The 22,141-nt window shown below is 47.1% G+C and overlaps 1 protein-coding gene across 7 annotated transcripts in view; it reads right to left on the reverse strand.

Moving 5' to 3' along the window:
• Nucleotides 1-13,136: 13,136 nt before the first annotated feature.
• The window catches only part of PRR14L (proline rich 14 like), a 69,108-nt gene continuing 60,103 nt past the window's right edge, over nt 13,137-22,141 (reverse strand). For all 7 annotated transcript variants that reach the window (XR_010156135.1, XM_016947282.4, XM_063808193.1 and 4 more), the window contains 2 exons: nt 19,949-20,020; nt 13,137-17,596 (listed from right to left, as the gene is read on the reverse strand). Coding sequence is in view for 6 of the 7 variants with exons in the window: in XM_016947282.4 (XP_016802771.3) it covers nt 17,320-17,596; nt 19,949-20,020 (349 nt within the window). In the remaining variant the exon portion in view is untranslated. The remainder of the gene's footprint in view (nt 17,597-19,948; nt 20,021-22,141) is intronic.

The raw sequence follows: 22,141 nt of genomic DNA on the forward strand, positions 1-22,141 counted from the left end.
TGGAGAGGATGTGGGAAAAACTGGAATCCTTGTACATTGCTGATGAGAATGTAAAATGGTGCAGCCACTGTGGAAACCAGTTTACCTTGTTCCATCTCAAGCGAGTAATCCCAGCTCTTTGGGAGGCTCAGGCAGGAGGATCACTTGAGCCCAGGAGTTTGAGAAAATGGTGAAACTCCATCTCTACAACAAATAGAAAAATTAGCCCAGCATGATGGTGCATACCTGTAGTTCCAGTTACTTGGGAGGCTGAGGTGGCAGGATCACCTGAGCTCAGGAAATCGAGGCTGCAGTGAGCCATGATCATGCCACTGCACTCCAGCCTGGGTGATGCACCCAATTTATAGTGTTATAATGAGGGTTTGCAACATTATTTGTGTGCAGCACACAGGAAGTGCTTGATAAGTGGAAGCTGCTAGCTTTGTCATTATCACTGTTTAATTTTAGGGCTGCTGCCTCTCAACCTTGCCCATGCCCTGACACTTCTAGTCAGAAGCATTTGCTTAATCCATCCATTCATTTATTTATTCATTGATTTAATAAGTGTGTATTTATGGGAGTCTGCTCTAGGTATGACTGTGGGCATCCATGCCTTTATGAAGCTTATATTCTGGTGAGTACAGACATCAGGGAGGAGTCCTTCTTCGAAATCCGCGTTTTTAGAATTCAAGCTCCACACCCCGTCCCCCAACAAGAAAATCTCATTTGCTCTATTGCATGATGTTTGTTACATAGGGATAATTATTATCGAAAACTGTAAGGTACCGTGTAGTTATAAAAAAGCCAATTATTGCTATGCGTGGTGACACGCCCACAGGATCCTAGCTACTTGAGAGGCTGAGGCAGGAAGATCACTTGAGCCCAGGAATTTGAGGCTGCAGTGAGCTATGATTGCACCACTGCCACCCTAGTCTGAGCAGCAGAGCAAGACCATGTCTCAAAGAAAAGACAAAAACAAAAAAGCTGGCTGGGTGCAGTGGCTCACTCCTATAATCTCAGCACTTTGGGAGGCCAAGATGGGTGGATCACTTGAGGTCAGGAGTTTAAGACCAGCCTGGCCAACATGGTGAAAACCTGTCTCTACTAAAAGTACAAAAAATAGCCAGGAGTGGTGGCATGCACCTGTAATCTCAGCTATAGGGAGGCTGAGGCAGGAGTATCACTTGAACTCAGTAGGTGGAGGTTGCAGTGAGGCGAGATTGCACAACTGCACTTTAGCCTGGGCGACAGAGCAAGACTCCATCTCAAAAACAAAAACAAAAACAAATTCTTGGCCCAGTGCAGTGGTTCACGCCTGGAGTCCTAGCACTTTGGGAGGCCTAGGCAGGCAGATTGCTTTGAGCCCAGGAGTTCAAGACCAGCCTGGGCAAAGTAGCAAAACCCTGTGTCTACAAAATACAAAAATTAGCTGGGAATTAGTGGCTCGCACCTGTAGTCCCAGCTACGCGGGAGGATGAGGCTAGAGAATCACTTGAGTCTGCGAAGCAGAGGTTGCAGTGAGACAAGATGGTGCTACTGCACTTCAGCTTAGGTGAAGAAGTAAGACCCTGTTTCAAACAAACAAAACAAAACAACAGCCGGGCGTGATGGCTCACGCCTGTAATCCCAACACTTTGGGATGCCGAGGCAGGCGGATCACGAGGTCAGGAGCTCGAGACCAGCCTGACCAACATGGTGAAACCCCATCTCTACTAAAAATACAAAAATTAGCTGGGCGTGGTGGCACACACCTATAATCCCAGCTACTTGGGAGGCTGAGGCAGGAGAATCGCTTGAACCCAGAAGGTGGAGGTTGCAGTGAGCTGAGATCGTGCCATTGCACTCCAGCCTGGGCAACAAGAGCGAAACTCTGTCTCAAAAAAAAAAAAAAAAAAAAAAAAAACCCTAATTCTCAAAATTGTACATTGAAACTGTCACATAATTAACTTTACATTTGGTTTATGGTTAATGGTAGGTATTAGAAAGTACACTTAAAAGTACTGTGACTTGGCCAGGCGCAGTGGCTCACGCCTGTAATCCCAACACTTTGGGAGGCTGAGGCGGGTGGATCACAAGCTCAAGAGATCGAGACCATCCTGGCCAACACGGTGGAAACCCGTCTCTACGAAAAATACAAAAATTAGCTGGGTATGGTGGCGCACGCCTGTAGTCCCAGCTACTTGGGAGGCTGAGGCAGGAGAATCGCTTGAACCCACGAGGCAGAGGTTGCAGTGAGCCAAGATTGCACCACTGCACTCCAGCCTGGTGACAGAGTGAGATTCCGTCTCAAAAAAAAGTAGTATGGCTTAATTAATTTGGGTTGGTGGCAGTGATTTGTATAGAAGGCTCCTGGAGGAAGGGATGTTTGCAATGCGACTTTGTGATAGGCTAAATAATACCACTACACCCCCATCCTCAGTGATGTCCCTCAGTGATGTCCACATTCTTTTTTTTTTTTTTTTTGAACAGAGTCTTGCTCTGTCACCCAGGCTGGAGTGCAGTGGCATGATCTCAGCTCACTGCAAGCTCCGCCTCCTGGGTTAAAGCGATTCTCCTGCCTCAGCCTCCAGAGTAGCTGGGACTACATGCGCCCACCACCGCGCTTAGCTAATTTTTTGTATTTTTAGTAGAGACGGGGTTTCACCATGTTAGCCAGGATGGTCTTGATCTCCTGACCTCGTGATCCACCCGCCTCGGCCTCCCAAAGTGCTGGGATTACAAGCGTGAGCCACCGTGCCCGGCCAGTGATGTCCACATTCTAATCCTCAGAACCTGTGAATGTGTTATGTTACATGGCAAGCAGAATTGAGAAATGGAGAACAGATTAGTGGTTGCCAGAGATTAAAGAGAGGGTGGGAGTGGGAGGGAAATGTGTGCAGCTATAAAAGGACTAAGGCATCCTTGTAGATCCTGGTAATAGAAATGTACTGTATCTTGACTATATGGATGTCAATATTGTGATTATGATATTGTATAGTTTTGCAAGATGTTACCATTGGGGGAAAATTGGGTAAAGGGTACACCAGGATCTCTGTATTATTTCTTTTTGTTTTTGTTTTTTAGACGGAGTCTCACTTTGTTGCCCAGGCTGGAGTGTGATGGTGTGACCTCAGCTCACTGCAACCTCCACCTCTTAGGCTCAAGTGATTCTTGTGTCTCAGCCTCCTGAACTGCTGGGATTACAGGCACACGCCACCACAACTGGGTAATTTTTATATTTTTAGTAGAGACTGAGTCACCACACCCGGCCTCAAGTTTTTCATTTTAAAGATAAGGAGAGGTCACGTGACTCTGTGAAGGTCACAGGGTCAGCGAGTGAAATGGCTGGACTGGATACTGCAATCTGACTTCCAGTCTGCTGCATTTCACCCAAGGTGTCCAAAGTTTTCCAGGCTGAATTTTCATGACTCCTGGGCCTTCCAAAAAATACTGGGATAATGTGAGTATTGAAGTGGAACAACGGAATTCTGTGGCTGGTATCTGAATACAGAGCTATGGGAGAGAGGTTGTGGAATGCTAACGTCATATAACCCCATTCAGCTCACAAAAGTTTTGTAACAATATGTTGCAAGAAAGTGATTTTGGCAGGGCGGGTGCAGTGGCTCACGCCTGTAATCCCAGCACTTTGGGAGGCCGAGGTGGGTGGATCACCTGAGGTCAGGAATTTGAGACCAGCCTGGCCAACATGGCAAAACCCCATCTCTACTAAAAATACAAAAATTAGTCAGCTGTGGTGGCTCATGCCTGTAGTCCCAGCTACTCGGGAGGCTGAGGTGGGAGAGTCACTTGTACCAGGGAGGTAGAGGATGCAGTGAGCCAAGATGGCACCACTGCACTCTAGCCTGGCAACAGAGCAAGACTCCATCTCAAAAGAAAAAAAAAAAAAAGAAAGTGACCTGGAACTTTAATCATCTGAATGATGTGCAGCATGAAGTCTCTGAAAGAAATTCCAAGAAATCCTGCGAGATTTTAATTTCTGTGTGTTTGACGCTGCCAGAGACAGATAACTTGTTTTCATTGCTGTTGTTATTTTGAGACAGGGTCTTGCTCTGTCCCCAGGCTGGAGTGCAGCTGGCACACTCACAGCTCTTTGCAGCCTGGGCCTCCTGGGCTCCAGAAATCCTCCCGCCTCAGTCTCACAAGTAGCTGGGACTACAGGCATGGACCACCACACCTGGCTACTTCGTTTGTATTTTTTGTAGAGACAGGGTTTTGCCATGTTGCCCAGGTTGGTCTCCAACTCCTAGGCTCAAGTGATCTGCCTGTCTCAGCCTCTCGAAGTGCTGGGATTATAGGTGTGAGTCACCACACCCAGCCATGAAAATTGTTTTGCAAAGCAGATTTTGAAACAGATTTCTTAGGTCTCAAGCTGTTCATAAGATTACCTTTTAGGTAGATCAAATTTTTTGGCTACTTATATCACTCTTACATTCTTCTTCTTTTTTTTTTTTTTTTCTTGAGACAGACTCTCACTCTGTTGCCCAGGCTGAAATGCAGTGGTGCAATCTCTGCTCACTGCAATCTCCACCTCCCAGGTTCAAGCCATTCTCCTGCCTCAGCCTCCTGAGCAGCTGAGGACTACAGGCGTGCACCACCTTGCAGCGTGATTTGCAGCACGAAGTCTCTGAAAGAAATTCCAAGAAATCCTGCGCTAATTTTTGTATTTTTTGGTGGAGAGAGGGTTTCACAATGTTGCCCAGGCTAGTCTCAACTCCTGACCTCAAGTGATCTGCCCGCCTGGGCCTCCCAGAGTGCTAGGATGACAGGCAGGAGCCACTGCACCCAGCCTCATTCTTAAATTATTTTTTGAGACGGAGTTTCGCTCTTGTTGCCCAGGCTGGAGTGCAATGGTGCGATCTCAGCTCACCGCAACCTCTGCCTCCCAGGTTCAAGCAATTCTCCTGCCTCAGCCTCCCAAGTAGCTGGGATTACAGGCATGTGCCACCATGCTTGGCTAATTTTGTATTTTTAGTATAGACGGGGTTTCTCCATTTTGGTCAGGCTGGTCTCGAACTCCCGACCTCAGGTGATCCGCTGCCTTGGCCTCCCAAAGTGCTGGGATTACAGGCATGAGCCACCGCGCCCAGCCTCTTATATTCTTATAAGAAGAATATTTCTTCTTATGTTCTATTTTCTTTATACTTTATGGTAGATTGAATTATTGTTCATTTATCCCAATTATTCATGCTCTTGCTGTATTTTGTTTGTTTGTTTTTGAGACAGAATCTCACTCTGTTGCCCAGGCTGGCGTGCAGTAGCACAATCTCGGCTCATTGCAATGTCCGCCTCCTGGGTTCAAGCGATTCTCCTGCCTCAGCCTCCCAAGTAGCTGAGACTACAGGCACCCACCACTATGCCTGGCTAATTTTTGTATTTTTAGTAGAGACAGGTTTTCTCCGTGTTAGCCAGGATGGTTCTGATCTCCTGACCTCGTGATCTGCCTGCCTCTGCCTCCCAAAGTGCTACGATTACAGGCGTGAGCCACCGTGCCCGGCACATGCTCTTGCTGTGTTATATCCTTCTCATTTGACATGTAGGTCTACAGTTCTTCCACCATGAGTAGAATATTTTCTCTGCCTTGTTCATGTGGAGCTTGGCCATGTGTCTTGCTTTGGTCAATGGATCATATAAGGATGTGAAGACAGGAGTGGCCTTAAATGTGCTGTGTGACTTGGCTTGGATCTCCTGCTCTAGGGAGCAGTTGGTGCAAGGAGAATAAGAGACATTTTAAGCAGACCTAAGTACAACCATGCCCGGTTGACCTGCAGCTGAAGCAGAGCCATTAGACTGAGCCAAGGCTAGATCAGCCCACCTCAGTCAACCTGCAGATCCATGAGCATGAGGATAAATGGTCACTATTGTTCTCTACTGAATTTGGGGTGATTTGTTATGCAGCAATATCACAACAATAGCTGACAAACACACATCAGGAATGTACTTCTCTTTTTTTTTTTTTTTTGACACAGAGTCTCACTCTGTCGCCCAGGCTGGAGTGCAGTGGTGCTATCTCGGCTCACTGCAAGCTCCGCCCCCCGGGTTCACACCATTCTCCTGCCTCAGCCTCCTGAGTAGCTGGGACTACAGGCGCCCGCCACTACGCCTGGCTAATTTTTTTGTATTTTTAGTAGAGACAGGGTTTCACCGTGTTAGCCAGGATGGTCTCGATCTCCTGACCTTGTGATCCGCCTGTCTCGGCCTCCCAAAGTGCTGGGATTACAGGTGTGAGCCACCGCGCCTGGCCAGGAATGTACTTCTCATTCACATTTTGCACATACAATGTAAGAATAAACAACTTATATTATATTTGTATGGCTTTTCTTTCAAAATAAATTCTTTAAATATATAGGTTTTTATCTTGCTCTTTTTATTTCAGTGTTGATTTAATCTTGCCAAGAATCTTATTAACACTTTGAGATAGCCAGTTCTTTAAAAGAATGTTTCCTTTGAGTTTTGGAGTTGACAGATGTACCATCTATTTCATTACACTCACTCTCGTACCCACTGGAGCATCACGGGGAAATGAGGCAATTTTCTAAATGAGGATGTGTCCTCCTACTTCTTTACTTCTTCTTTTTTTTCCTTTTTTTTTTTTGAGATGGAGTCTCACTCTGTTGCCAAGGTTGGAGTGCAATGGTGCAATCTCGGCTCACTACAACCTCCACCTCCTTGGTTCAAGCAATTCTCCTGCCTCAGCCTCCCTAGTAGCTGGGACTACAGGTGCGTGCCACCACGCCTGGCTAATTTTTCTATTTTTAGTAGAGACAGGGTTTCATCATGTTAGGCAGGATAGTCTGGATCTCCTGACCTCGTGATCCGCGTTCCTCGGCCTCCCAAAGTGCTGGGATTACAGGTGTGAGCCACCGTGCCCGGTTGTGTCCTCCTACTTCTAAAGTTCTTTTTCTTCCAAAGCCAAGAAAAGATAGCAAGACTTGGACATATTTGACCAAATGATGTGCTTATGTTCAAAATCTTTCACTGGAAATTCCTTTTCCAAAATAATACACTATGGCCTTTGCCTTCCTGAAACAGAGGGATCCAGACAACTCCAGGTCTCCTTTGTAGCTGGGATTACAGGCGCGCACCACCACGTCCGGCTAATTTTTGTATTTTTAGTAGAGATGAGGTTTCACCATGTTGGCCAGGCCAGTCTCGAACTCCTGGCCTCCCAAAGTGTTGGAATTATGGGCGTGAGCCACCTCACCTGGCCTATTTGTGTACTTTTAAATTATGTAAAAATAGCTGGGTGCGGTGGCTCATGCCTGAAATCCCAGCACTTCGGGAGGCTCAGGTGGGTGGATCATGAGGTCAGGAGTTCGAGACCAGCCCGGGCAACACAGTGAAACCGTGTCTCTAATAAAGATACAAAAATTAGCCGGGTGTGGTGGCACGTGCCTGTAGTCCCAGCTACTGGGGAGGCTGAGGCGGGAGAATCACTTGAACCCGGGAGGCGGAGGTTGCAGTGAGCCAAGACCATGCCATTGCACTCCAACCTGGGTGACAGAGTGAGACTCCGCCTCAAAAAAAAAAAAAAAAAGAAGTTCAAGACCACCCTGGCTAACAGAGCGAGACCCCATCTCTACTAAACACACAAAAATTAGGCAGGCATGTTTGCATGTGCCTGTAATCCCAGCTACTCAGGAGGCTGAGGGAGGAGAATCACTTCAACCGGAAAGGCGGAGGCTGCAGTGAGCCAAGATCATGCCACTGCACTTCAGACTGGGCGAGAAAGTGAGATTCTGTCTCAAAAAATAAATAAATAAAATAAAAATAAAGATGTAAAAATAGGCTGGGCACAGTAGCTGACACCTGTAATCCCAGCTACTTTGGAGGCTGAGGCAGGAGGATCATTTGAGCCCAAGAGTTCTAATCCAGCCTGGGCAACATAGCAAGACCTTGCCCCCCCCATATATAAAAAAATATATAATATATATTATATATTATGTATATTATATATATATACATATATATTTATTTATTTTGAAACGGAGTTTTGCTCTTGTCACCCAGGCTGGAGTGCAATGACACAATCTCTGGCCACTGCAACCTCCACCTCCTGGGTTCAAGTGATTCTCCAGCCTCAGCCTCCTACATAGCTGGGATTACGGGATCCTGCCACCATGCCCGACTAATTTTTGTATTTTTAGTATTGTAGTAGAGACAGGGTTTCACCATGTTGGCCAGGCTGGTCTTGAACTCCTGACCTCAGGTGATCCACCCACCTTGGCCTCCCAAAGTGTTGGGATTACAGGTGTGAGTCACTGTGCCCGGCATATATATATATATATATATATATATACACACACACACACACACACACACACACACACACACACATTCGAACTCCTGGCTTCAAGTGAAACGTCCGCCTTGGCCTCCCCAGGTGCTGCTGCTATTACAGGCGTGAGACACCGTGTCCAGCTCAGCGGTTAGTATCTTTATTTGGAGACGAGGGCAAGCCATGAGAGATCTTAAGGAGTGGTTCTGACAAGTGCAAACTTGTGTTTTAGGAAGACCACTTAGGCAGCAGTAGGGGAAGGACAGGAGGGGCGCTGGGACTCATGAGTAGCTGCTATACTTTGGGATCTGTCCTCCATCCCTGTGTTTGCAGTGTTTCAGGGACCATTTCAACATCTCCAAAAGTCTAAGATTAAAAATGCAAAAGAGAGAAACTGCTTAGGCGAGTCTTTCTCCCAGGCTGGAGTGCAGTGGCGCGACCTCGGCTCACGGCACCTACAGTCTCCCGAGTTCAAGCGATTCTTCTGCCTCAGCTTCCCGAGTAGCTGGGATTACAGGCGCGCGCCACCACTCCCGGCTAATTTTTTGTATTTTTAGTAGAGTCACCAGGTTGGCCAGGCCTGTCTCAAGTGATCCGCCCGCCTCTGCCTCCCAAAGTGCTGGGATTACAGGCTTGAGTCACCGCGCCCGGCCCACGTGGCGAGTCTTAACCACGTGACCCTCCCCGCTCTCCACCCCGGCAAGTACCAGCAAAGGACTAGCAGCCTCCTCCAATATGGATAGCTTCTCGGATGGCCCCGCCCCTCCGGAGAGCTGCAGCCAATCAGACGGCGTGAGGCCAGCAGTGGGTGCGGCTGCGCTTGGCGCTGCGCATATCCGAATACCAGGAAGTGCCCGGTTTCGCTGTCAGTGCTCGGGCAGCTAGAATCCAGGTCCCTTGAGGAATAATTTAAGAAGGGGTGGAGAAAAATTAGGGGGCGTCTTCAAATATTCAGAGAGTCAGCGAGGTAAAGAGGACTTGGGCAGGTCTGTGTAGCAACGGGGGCGGGAATCATTCATTGACGCATGAAGTATTTCCTGAGCTCCCACCACGTAAGACCAAGTTTTGTTCTAGATGTCCGAGGGGCCAGAGTAAATATAGCAAAGTCTTTGACCTCAAGGAGCTTAACGTGAATAATATGGGGAAGTGGTGGTGTTAAAAAATATATAAAACAGGCCGGGTGCCGTGGCTCACGCCTGTAATCCCAGCTCTTTGGGAGGCCGAGGCGGGTGGATCACGAGGTCAGGAGATCGAGACCATCTTGGCTAACGCGGTGAAACCCCGTCTCTACTAAAAATACAAAAAATAAGCCGGGGGTGGTGGTGGGCGCCTGTAGTCCCAGCTACTCTGGAGGCTGAGGCAGTAGAATGGCGTGAACTCGGAAGGTGGAGCTTGCAGTGAGCCGAGATCGCGCCACTGCACTCCAGCCTGGGCGACAGAGCGAGACTCTGTCTCAAAAAAAGAAAAAAAAATCTTTCTCTTATCTCGCATACCATAAGGAGGACATATAATGGGAGGCAGTACACTTCCCAGTAGAGAGATCTGGAAAGGCAAATATCTGAATACAGTAACTGAAGGAACCATGTAGAAATGTGAGAGAAGGGCATCACTGTCGGCACAGGCAGCAAGTGCACACGTATCATGAGATCCGAGCAAGGAAAAGCCAAGTGTCGGTGTGGAAGTTGTATTCAGATTGCTTCTACCTCCTCAGTGAAATGCGAAGGAAAACTATCAGCTGTGGATAAGGAAGGAGGAGGGACTGGAGGTTTGAGAAAGATGTCATGAAGGACTCACTTATGACCCTGTAAGTTGAAGAATTATGAATTTTCTAGAACGCTTTTTAAAAAAGAGAAATCTGGCCGAGTGCTGTGGCTCATGCTCGTAATCCCAGCACTTTGGGAGGCTGAGGCGGGTGGGTCATCTGAGGTCAGGAGTTCGAGATCAGCCTGGCCAACATGGTGAAATCCTGTCTCTAGTAAAAATACAAAAATTATCCGGACATGGTGGTGCACACCTGTAGTCCCAGCTACTTGGGAGGCTAAGGGAGGAGAATCACTTGAACCAGGGAGGCAGAGGTTGCAGTGAGCCGAGATTGCGCCACTGCACTTCAGCCAGAGGGACAGAGTGAGACTCTGTCTCAAAAAAATAATAAGATAAAAAGGAGAAATCCCAGAATGAACCGCAGAATTGTGATATTGGCCAGGTGCAGTGGCTCACACCTGTAATCCCAGCACTTTGGGAGGCCAAAGTGAAAGAACTGCTTGAAGGTTGGAGTTAGAAACCAGCCTGGGCAATGTAACAAGACCTTGCTTCTATAAAAAATAAAAAGTTAGCCTGGTGTCATGGCACTGTGGTCTCAGCTACTCAGGAGGCTGAGGCAGGAGGATGGCTTGAGCCCAGGAGTTCCAAGGTTGCAATGAACCGTGATCATGCCACTGCTCTCCAGCCTGGGTGACAGAGCGTGACGGTCTCAAAGGTGGAGTGGGGGTGGGGGAGGTCAAGCGCGGTGGCTCATGCCTGTAATCCCAGTACTTTGGAAGGCCAAGGCAGGAGATCACTTGAGACCAGCCTGGGCAACATAGTGAGACCCTGTCTCTTCCAAAAAATAATTAGTTGGGCTTGGTGGCATATGACTGTAGTCCCAGCTACTTGGGAAGCTGAGGTAGGAGGATCTCTTGAGCCAGGAAGTTCGAGGCTACAGTGAGCTAAGTTGTGATTGTGCTACTGCACTCAGGCTAGGCGAGAGTGAGACTGTTTCAAAAAAAAAAAAAAGGGAAAGTAAATAGAAATGTGTTTTCCATTGCTGGAAGAGGACAGGACACCACAGAGAGGATTCTTTTTTTTTTTTTTTTTTGAGACAGGGTCTCGCTCTTTCGCCCAGGCTGGAGTGCGGTGGTGCGATCTCAGCTCACTGCAAGCTCTGCCTCCCGGGTTCACACCATTCTCCTGCCTCAGCCTCCTGAGTAGCTGGGACTACAGGCGCCCGCCACCCCGCCCGGCTAATTTTTTTGTATTTTTAGTGGAGACGGGGTTTCACCATGTTAGCCAGGATGGTCTCGATCTCCTGACCTCATGATCTGCCTGCCTTGGCCTCGCAAAGTGCTGGGATTACAGGCGTGAGCCACTGCGCCTGGCCAGGATTCTTAAATCAGTGGTTTGTTTTTTTTGAGACAGGGTCTTGCTCTATCACCCAGGCTGGAGTGCAGTGGCATGATCTTGGCTCACTGCAACCTCTGCCTGCCGGGTTCATGTGATTCTCCAGCCTTAGCTTCCCGAGTAGCTGGGATCACAAGCGTGCACCACCATGCCTGGCTAATTTTTGTATTTTTAGTAGAGATGGGGTTTCACCATGTTGGCTAGGTTGGTCTTCAACTTCTGACCTCAAGTGATCCACCTGCCTCGGCCTCCCAAAGTGTTGGGATTACAGGCATGAGTTACAGCGCTCAGCCTTAAATCAGTTTTGATCAGTCTTCACCAGGCTCTACCAACACAAGATTCTGTAATGAGAGGTTAAAGAGATTATACTGCCTTAACTGTTAATTAGCAAGTCTTTTCTCAAGAAATGGTGTAGGAGAGTACCTTTCTCCAAATAACCATGAAACCTAACAAGAAGCACAGCTGTCACGCAGTTAAGTTCCGTAAATAGAAGACTACATGGATAGAATTCCTTGTTGCAGTTCTGAGGCCAAGAAGGGAAACTGGGCACTCACTGCTTTTGCTCTGGGCAGAGGAAGAATGTCACCAGGAATCATGCTTCTTTCTGGAATATATCAGTGTGGTGTTACAGAGGTGTTTTCAGTCATTCTTTTACCAGTTTCCATTGGCTAAATGAGAAGCAGAAGATTCATAGCGTAACCTCATAAACAGCTGGGAAGGACAAGTATTAAGTGGTGAGATCTTTTAAAAAGTAAACGAGGGACTGGGCACGGGGGCTCACACCTGCTATCCTGGCACTTTGGGAGGTCGAGGCGGGCAGATCAGCTGAGGTTGGGAGTTCAAGAGCAGCCTGACCAACATGGAGAAACCTCGTCTCTACTAAAAATATAAAATTAGCCAGGCGTGGTGGCCCATGCCTATAATCCCAGCTACTCGGGAGGCTGAGGCAGGAGAATCGCTTGAACCTGGGAGGCGGAGGTTGCGGTGAGCTGAGATCGTGCCATTGCACTCCATCCTGGGCAACAAGAGCGAAACTCTGTCTCAAAAAAAGTAAATGAGGCTGGGCTCAGTGGCTCACGCCTGCAATCCGGGCACTTCGGGAGGTCGAGGTGGGGGGGATCACCTGAGGTCAGGAGTTCAAGACCAGCCCAACCAACATAGTGAAACCCTCTTCTAAAAAAAATACAAAAATTAGCTGGACTTGTTGGTGGGTGCCTGTAATCCCAGTACTTGGGAGGCTGAAGCATGAGAATCGCTTGAAACCAGGAAGTGGAGGTTGCAATAAGCTGAGATTGCATGCCACTGCACTCCAGCCTGGCGACAGAGTGAAACTCCACCTCCCCCCCAAAAAAAGTCAATTGGCACAGAGACAGGAAGCAACGCTCAAATGTCTCCCTGATCTGGAAGTGGGTCAAGCTTTTATGGCATTCCTATCTAGTCCTAGGTGATGCCAATGCAGTCGGCCTGCCAGGCTCATGGTGGTAACAATTAAGACGTTAAAGCTTTTTTCCACTGTGCACGCTCAGGCAATTTTGGCTGTGTCTCACCTGTAACAACTTAAGCAATGGTTAATCAGTTTGAGCTGGTCCCACAGTTACAACAGGATACTCCTCAGAAAATGGTGACCACTTTGGAAGGAATGATGCTTGCTGTGACATATAACTTTGGAATGTCTATTTTAACTTATTGCCAAGCCACGAGAACAAAGTAACGGCCTTGAGAGTTATTTGAAAGGTTTTCAAAAAAATTTATTTTCATAAATTAACACACATAACAGTGGAAATCTTAGAGTCACAAACTACCAAACAGAAAAGGAACTGCAGGGGCATCATGTATACCAATGTTACGAAAAATGTACAAATTTCATTGAACTACTGACCATGATAATATATAAACATGTCAGGCAGCTATTTTTACTGGCCCAGACCAGCCCAAGGAGATGCTGAGGCCTCTCACCAAGAATTCAAATCCAATTCAGCACCAGAGAGGGGCTTGTGAAGACACACAATCAACAAACATGGAATCTGAGAGCACACTGCACTAGATGGCCAGCTCAACGGGGACCCCCTTTCATCATCAAAATAGCTTTTGCTGCTTGATTTGTGGCTAGATGGTAACATTAAACTGTAATTTTAGTAAAATTAAATCTCCCTAGCCAGGTTTTTATACAGTAAGTTCAGTTGTGGCAAGGAGCCCTTTTCTGACACGAATCCAGGAAAGGATACTCTGCACTTCTGGCCAATTATTTAAACTTTGGATACAGCCACCCACAATGTGGTTATTTAAGAAGTCCTTTCCATGACACCAGGGGAAAAGCTTACAGAAACGAAACAGAACAAGGGAATTACAGAAAGCACCAACTGCATACTCCCCCCACCCCAGGGAATGGGAGAAAAGTATCACTGCCTAAAAGTTGGTCTTTCGCAGATCTTAATGTACATGGCATTGATTATGAGACGGAATTCCAGCCTGGAGACGGAGCGACGGCCGTGCGTTCATTGCCTGCACTGCGGCCTTGGATCTGCTGCTCCCGTCCTGTACGCTCCCTGCTGCTCTTGGCTCAGTGGGCAAGGGAAGAGCCACGGGGGAGGTCTCACGCCCAGATAGTGGGATCTGGAATGGACCTCAGGTTGGCTCTGGAGCCCCTGCCAAAGACCCTTTCAGGCAAAATTGTGACAAAGTATCATGATTTTCACAGCTCTTGAGGAGCGCTGAGTTTTGGGATTCACAGCATGGGTTTCTGGGCTCCTCAGGCTCCGAATAAGGCAAACGCTACATGTCTTTTCACCGTACCTCCCTCAGCTACGGTAGCTTAGAGTAAGGTCAGTAAGAAAAAGTGGACATGATCTGCTTTAACAGGAGATGAGGTACAGCTGAACTCATGGAGACATGAAGCTGGAAAGGAGACCAAAAGCAAAAAAAGAGGAGGGAACGCGGAGGGAGGAGGCAAACACAGCTAGAAACTGAAAGATGGAAAAAAAAAAACAAAACAAAACACAGTTAAAAGTTTCAGTGAAAAGCTGATGGGCAGAACCCTGATTAGACCTGAGATTTCTCCTCTTTCCCATATTAAAAACACTAAACCTCTGGAAGTGATAGTTGAGTAAGCTGTAGTTAACTGTAACTTCCCACCACTTGGGGAGGGAAGTTCCCATACTCAGAAACTGTACCAACTCCACCCCAGAACCAGACCTCCTGTAGCTCTGGGCAGGTGGTGTGCCAGCAGCCGATTACCGTGTCCCATCGTGGTTAGGGACCACGGGCCTGGGGACCCCTGACAACACTGCAGCTGGCTCAGTGCCGAAACTGAATGTTAAGACAGGTGTGGCTGAGCGCAGCTGGAGCCTAGGTATATACATCACCTTCAGGTAAGTAATTTCAAGTTTGCAGTGGGGCCCCCTTCTCAACTCTGGAGCAGGGAAAGGGACCTAGCTAGAGGGTAGGTCCAGAATTTCAACGACGGGCAGGGCTGGCCTCACAACAACTCCTCTCCTACATTGTCAGGACAGGGAAGGAGCCCAGCTCTGTTTCTTCCAGTCCTCTGCTCCCAGTTACCCATGTTCCAAACCGCTGCTTCTGGTCCTTCGAGTGCCACACCTGTAACAGGCACAGTTGAAACTATCTCTGCCATGTTGGTGACACTATAGCTGTGCCCACTGTTGTCTCTGGGAAACATAGCCACCACATCACTGCATCTACACTGGCAACAGAGCTGGCAAACAGGGCTCTGTTGACTCACTGCTAGTCTGCAACCTGTCCAGTAGGAGCTCCTTAAACATGCCTGGACAAGGGCAAAATGTACTACTCATCCCACTCCCTTAAGCAAACAAGTCAGAGAGAAGCATTTAGTGTCTAAGAACCCTGTCCCAGGAAGGGAGAGGTATTGAGGTGAAACATAGGTCGTGTCTATACAGTCTGGGCAAAGTGGATGTAGAATGACAGAATCTGGTTAGCATCATTCAGAGCTGGTACGGAAGCCTGGCTCTCTTCTAACTGTATTTGGCCATGGCCTTGGAAGCCTCCGTGGATGACCAAGTGTGTATTTCACTTGTCTCAATGCTATGTCTGAGGCAGTGGGCCTAGAAGATAGCCGTGGCATACTTTTCCCTCTGGCTCATGTCAGTTTTTCTGCTCCAGTGTGGCATAGACTGTCAACCTGCAAAAGCAAGGCACATAGAGACCCCCCACCCCCAACCCATCTCCCCATCCACTAGCAAATGGGGAAGCAAAAGAAACCTAGGAGAGTTGGCCAACATTCCAGGACGTGCCACTCACTCTTCTCTAATAGACTGACTTGGAAATGTCCCTAGAACTCTGACGGTTCCCATCGGCGGCTGCTCCATGCCAGTGGCTCCCAGGAGGATATGAAGAGGTGATGCTGGTGTCCTGACGATGACTTTTGCATCCCACTCACTAGCCATGGAATGTTAATTCTCTAAACTCTTGTTTTGAGAGAGAAAGAGAAAGAGAAAGAGAAACCCCTAGAGAAGGAGGGGAAGGGGAGCAGGATATGGACACACAGGACTTCAGTGGAAAAGGAACAAGACCTCGAGGCTGCTGACCCACAGCATCCCTCTGCCCACAGACTCCTGCAGGAACAAACCAGAAACTCGGCTAACTCCGGCATTTGACAGTTCCGGTAGATGTGACATAGGAGCCCAGAGTACAATGAGGTGGCCCTCAAAGAAGGCTGGCTGGGGATTTTTGAGATCCCACTGCAGGAACACATCTCTGGGTCTGAAGCATGACGCCGACTCTCTCCCCACGCTTGAAGCGGGCTGCCTGGAAAGCCACAAATACTGTGGGTCAGCCTGTATCACTGCCCAAGCCGTTGTACTCAATTTTGTTACCTAACACCATTTCAGATAAAAACCATTAAGACCACACCCAACCATAGTAGTTTTTCAATGATCGGGAGAGAAACCTGCTCTTACTTAAATCACTAAAATAAATACATGTATTTGGTGGGCAAGAATGAGAACCCAGATGGAAAAAAGTGCTCCCTCTAATGAGTTACACTAGAAGCTTGAGATGGGGAAGGGATTGCCTGAAACACATGAATAGGAAAAATGTCTCTTCCATGCAGCGATCAACTGGGTCAAATGCCTATCATGTATTCTTAAGACATGTATTTTCTCCTTAAAAAAATGTTTTAAAATCACATTTAAAGGCTCCACACATGCAGCAATAATAGTACAAAAACAACAACAAAAAAGAAAATAAAACAAATGAAAATAATCCACACCACAACATTAAAAAGTGCAACTTCAAATGGGGCCTGGACGGGCTCCTCTGGCACTAGTGACCCAGTCACAGAGGGGAGAAAACGATGGGAAAAAGCCACACACACACAAACACTCTCACATACACTCACATCAATAGGTCCTGGGCAGACAAAAGATAAGAAAACACAACAGCTCATCTTTCCTCAACTACTGAAATGAGCCAGTGAGACCACGCAGGACAGGACGCCAGGTCCCCCTCCCTAGGCCACGTTTCTAATAATCTTGGTCTAGCACCACCGTAAACAAAGCGGAACTTTCATATGGACGTGCAAATCCTGTGAGTCCTTGGAATCCTAGTGTTACTGAAGATAGGCTGCTGCTTCCTCCTGTGGATGGCAGAGACTGAGGAGGTGGCTGGATGTCGTTCAGGTCCATTTCCAGGAGAAAGGGAGCATTCCTGAGGTTCTATACTCAGCAGTAAAAGTAGAGGACCCTCCTTCACCAGTTTCTAAAAAGGTTGCACCTTGAAATAGGTAAAAATTCATGGACTGTGCATTTTTGAGTGGTTTGGCGGTAGGGCAAAATTAGGCAACCTCTTCCAAGGAGGTCCAAAAAAAAAAAAAAACCAAAAACAAAACAAAACAAAAAAACCCTAAAATTGAGACCCTCAAACTGAATCGCTTCTCAACAGCCTGATGATTGTTCCTGCTCCTCTTCCTTGGCAAAGAAGGTCTCCAGTTCCATTAGTTTCTGTATCAAAAGAGCATCCAGCTCTCGACTCTGCACAGCTGCCTTCTGGGCCCTGGTAAAGCTGCCTGCCACCTTGACTTTGCCTCGAGCTCTCCTCTTTCGCGGGACTGTAAAATCCTGAAATTCTAGAACTCGCTTCCTCTTCTGTTGGCTGATTGAGATTAGTGTACCATTTCGTTCCTTGGGTTCCTCAAAGATGGTCTCTAAACACCTAAGGATGAAGCACGAAACAATCACCAACAGACTGACTCACATGGCCCATCCTGTCAACAGGGTCAGGATGTTGACGCTGGGTCAACAACCCTTCTAGTCAACAGGGACTGAAAGCTACTTGCGCCAACTCTTTTTCTTTTTTTTGTGAGACAGAATTTCACTCTTGTTGCCCAGGCTGGAGCGCAATGGCATGATCTTGGCTCACTGCAACCTCTGTCTCCTGGGTTCAAGCGATTCTCCTGCCTCAGCCTCCCAAGTAGTGGGGACTACAGGTATGTGTCACTATGCCAGGTTAATTTTTTTTTTTTTTTTTTTTTTTAAGATGGAGTCTTACTCTGTCACCCAGGCTGGAGTGCAGTGGCGTGATCTCGGCTCACTGCAAGCTCCGCCTCCCAGGTTGACGCCATTCTCCTGCCTCAGCCTCCCAAGTAGCTGGGACTACAGGTGCCTGCCACCACGCCCGGCTAATTTTTTTTTTTTTTTGTATTTTTAGTAGAGACAGGGTTTCACTCTGTTAGCCAGGATGGTCTCGATCTCCTAACCTCGTGATTCGCCCGCCTCGGCTTCCCAGTGCTGGGATTACAGGCGTGAGCCACCGCACCCAGCCCTGACTGATCTTTAAAAAAAAAATTTTTTTTTTGAGACAGGGTCTCACTCTGTCACTCAGGCTGGAGTGCAGTGGCACAATCACAATCACAGCTCACTACAGCCTCGACATCCTGGGCTCAAGCTATCCTCCTACCTGAGCCTCCCACGTAGCTGGGACTACAAGCATGCACCACCATGTCTGGCTAATTTAAAAAGAATTTTTTTTTTGTAGAGATGGAGTCTTGGTATATTGCTCAGGCTGGTCTCCAACTCAAGGGCTCCAGTGATCCTCCCTCCTTGGCCTCCCAAAGTGGTGAGATTACAGGCATGTGCCACTGTGCCTGGCTCTGATTCGTTTTTTTTTAATGGTTACACAGTATATTCCATTATAAGGAATTAATTATAAGTAATTGTACAAATGTGTTAGAGCAGACATACAAAATCTTAGGATAAAATCCTACAATTCTCCTTCTATATTCTAGAAACAGTGGGCATTTAATAAATGTTCACTGACTTGAATTGAATTCAGACCTAAGTGAAACTCTTCCTGTATTTGGGTTTACAATCATATCTGAAAAATCAATGATTATCAGTCCTGAAGTCAGCATATTTGGTAAAAATACAAACACAAACTATTTGTTTATACTTTTTTTTTCTTTTTCATTTTTGAGATGGAGTTTCGCTCTTGTTGCCCAGGCTGGAGTGCAATGGTGCAATCTCGGCTCACTGCAACCTCCGCCTCCCGGGTTCAAGCGGTTCTCCTGCCTCAGCCTCCCGAGTAGCTGGGATTACTGGTGTGTGCCACCACGCCTGGGTAATTTTGTATTTTTAGTAGAGACAGGGTTTCACTGTGTTTGCCAGGCTGGTCTTGAACTCCTGACCTCAGGTGATTTGCCCGCCTTGGCCTCCCAAAGTGCTTGAATTACAGGTGTCAGCCACTGCACCTGGCTGAGACTACATTTTCTTTTTTTTTTTTTTTTTTCTGAGACAGAGTCTAGCTCTGTTGCCCAGGCTGGAGTGCAGTGGTGTGATCTTAGCTCACTGCCATCTCCTCCTCCCGGATTCAAGCAATTCTCCTGCCTCAGCCTCCCAAATAGCTGGGATTACAGGTGTGAGCCACCATGCCCGGCTAATTTTTTGTATTTTTAGTAGAGACAGGTTTCACCATGTTGGTCAGGCTGGTCTCGAACTCCTGACCTCGTGATCCACCCGCCTTGGCCCCCCAAAGTGCTGGGATTACAGGCATGAGCCACCGTGCCTGGCTACATTTTCTTTACGTAACCCAATACACTTTATTTCCTATCCTATTACTGACCCTAATTCAAGTGCTGCAATTGAAAATACCAATTCTAGCTATTTATAAAACCCAATATTGGCCGGGCACGGTGGCTCACACTTGTTATCCCAGCACTTTGGGAGGCCAAGGCAGGCGGATCACGAGGTCAGGAGATCGAGACCACGGTGAAACCCTGTCTCTACTAAAAATACAAAAAATTAGCCGGGTGTGGTGGCGGGCACCTGTAGTCCCAGCTACTCGGAGAGGCTGAGGCAGGAGAATGGCGTGAACCCAGGAGGCGGAGCTTGCAGTGAGCCGAGATTGCGCCATTGCACTCCAGCCTGGGTGACAGAGACTCTGTCTCAAAAAAAAAAAGACCCAATATTGGTACAACTGAACATAAACTCTTTCTAAAGTGAAAGGGCTGGAGATTCACATCAATCATTTCAAATTCTTCCCTTTTATTTCCCAGCTATAAGTACCTACCTGTTTGCAGGAGGAGATTTATAATTCTTGTTGGTATATATCTCTTCTAAACTAAACTCCTTCTTCTTTAACCTGAAAAGAAATAAAGAAAAAAATTCTTCAGGTTCTCTTTTTTTTTTTTTAGAGAAGGTCTTGCTCTGTTGCCCAGGCTGAAGGGCAGTGACATGATCATAGCTCACTGCAGCCTTCAACTCTAGCCATCCTCCAGCCTCAGCCTCCTGAGTAGCTGGGATTACAGGTGTGTGCCACCACGCCAGGCTAGATTAAAAAAAAAAAAATTAGGCATGAGCTACTGTGCACAGCCTCATGTTCTCCTAAGATGGAAGAGACTTATTTCCCAATGCTATCCTTTTCGTTTGCTCCAACCTGTCTGTAATATGTTTTAGATGTGTCTCATGCAAACAATGTGTACTGGATTTTCTTTTCCAGGGTACCAACCTTCAACTTTATGTAACTGAGCCCATTCATACTTACTGGGAATGATATATTTAGATTTACATCTATTATTTTTCATAGATTTATATCTACTTTACAGCTGTTGTTTGTGCTGCTTTGCAATGTTTCTTTTTGTGAATTGACTGTTCTTTTTTTTCTATCTCCCTCCACTGACTAGAAAACTATATATTCTGTTCTTTTTTGTTTTTTTCTTTTTTAGAGATGGGGTCTTGCTCTGTTGCCTAGGAGTCTGACACTGGGTACAGCCTGGGTGACAAAGACCCTGTCTCTTAAAAAATATATACACACACACACACACACACACACAAAACCCTTCACACCTATCAATTATACAGTAACCCTGAGGTACAGCTTGAATAGTAAAAGCAGGCCATATGCTTGCTTTTTTCCTTTCATTACCAATTTCCAAAACAATGAATTGGTTCCCCAGTATCTTCCAAAGATGGCCAATGGTTTTAAATTTTTTAAAGTATCATTATTAACTATTGGGTTTATATTTGATATGTTTTAATCTATTGAACTTATTATTCTTTTGAGTCTCATCTGTGGCCAGAGGTAATCTCTTCAAACTGGTTCTTGAGAGCCAGGCATGGGGGCTCCCAACAGTAGTCCCAGTTACTTGGGAGACTGAGGCAAGAGAATTGTTGAGCCCAAGAGTTCGAGACCAGCCTGGGCAACAAAGCAAGACGCTGTCTCTATACAAAATTAAAAAATAAAGAAAAAACTGGCCCTGAATCCCTTTGACATGACCCTAGGAGTCTCTGAGAGCTTTGCTACCTTCTGGTATGACAAGATACATTCATCTTATTCATTTCCTGCCCTAGACCTGTAATCACTCTCCAAGGAGCCCAGGTTCACATATCATAAAATTCATCCATTTAAAATGTACAGTTCAGTGATTTTTAAAACATTCGCAAGGTTATTCCTGATCACCACTATCTAATAAAGATCAGTGTTTTTTTTGAGACAGGGTCTTGTGCTGTCACCCAGGCTGGACTGCAGTGGCTCAAACATGGCTCACTGCAGCCTCAACTTCCTGGGCTGGGCTCAAGAGATCCTCCTGTCTCTGCCTCCCGTGTAGCTGGGACCACAGGTGTGTGCCACCACAGCCGGCTTATTTTTTTATTTTATTTATTTATTTTTTGAGACAGAGTTTCGCTCTTTTTGCCCAGACTGGAGTGCAATGGCGCGATCTCAGCTCACTGCAATCTCCACCACCCGGGTTCAAGCGATTCTCCTGCCCAGCCTCCTCAGTAGCTGGAATTACAGGCATCCGCCACCACACCTGGCTAATTTTTGATTTTTTTTTTTTTCTTTTGAGATGGAGTCTTGCTCTGTTGCCAGGCTGGAGTGCAGCTGTGCAATCTCGGCTCACTGCAATCTCTACCTCCCGGGTTCAAGCGATTCTCCTGCCTTAGCCTCCCGAGTAGCTGGGACTACGGGTGCGTGTCACCACACCCAGCTAATTTTTGTATTTTTAGTAGAGATAGGGTATCACCACATTGGCCAGACTGGTCTCGAACTCCTGACCTCAGGTGATTCACCCACCTCGGCCTCCCAAAGTTCTGAGATTACAGGCATGAGCCACCATGCCCAGCTGTAACTTTCTGTAGTAGAGATGGGGTTTTATCACGTTGGCCAAGATGGTCTCGAACTCCTGACCTCAGGTGATCCACCCACCTCGGCCTCTGAAAGTGCTGGGATTACGGGCGTGAGCCACCATGCCCAGCTGTAACT

The sequence above is a fragment of the Pan troglodytes genome, chromosome 23, assembly GCF_028858775.2.
Source record: "Pan troglodytes isolate AG18354 chromosome 23, NHGRI_mPanTro3-v2.0_pri, whole genome shotgun sequence".
Lineage (NCBI taxonomy): Eukaryota > Metazoa > Chordata > Mammalia > Primates > Hominidae > Pan > Pan troglodytes.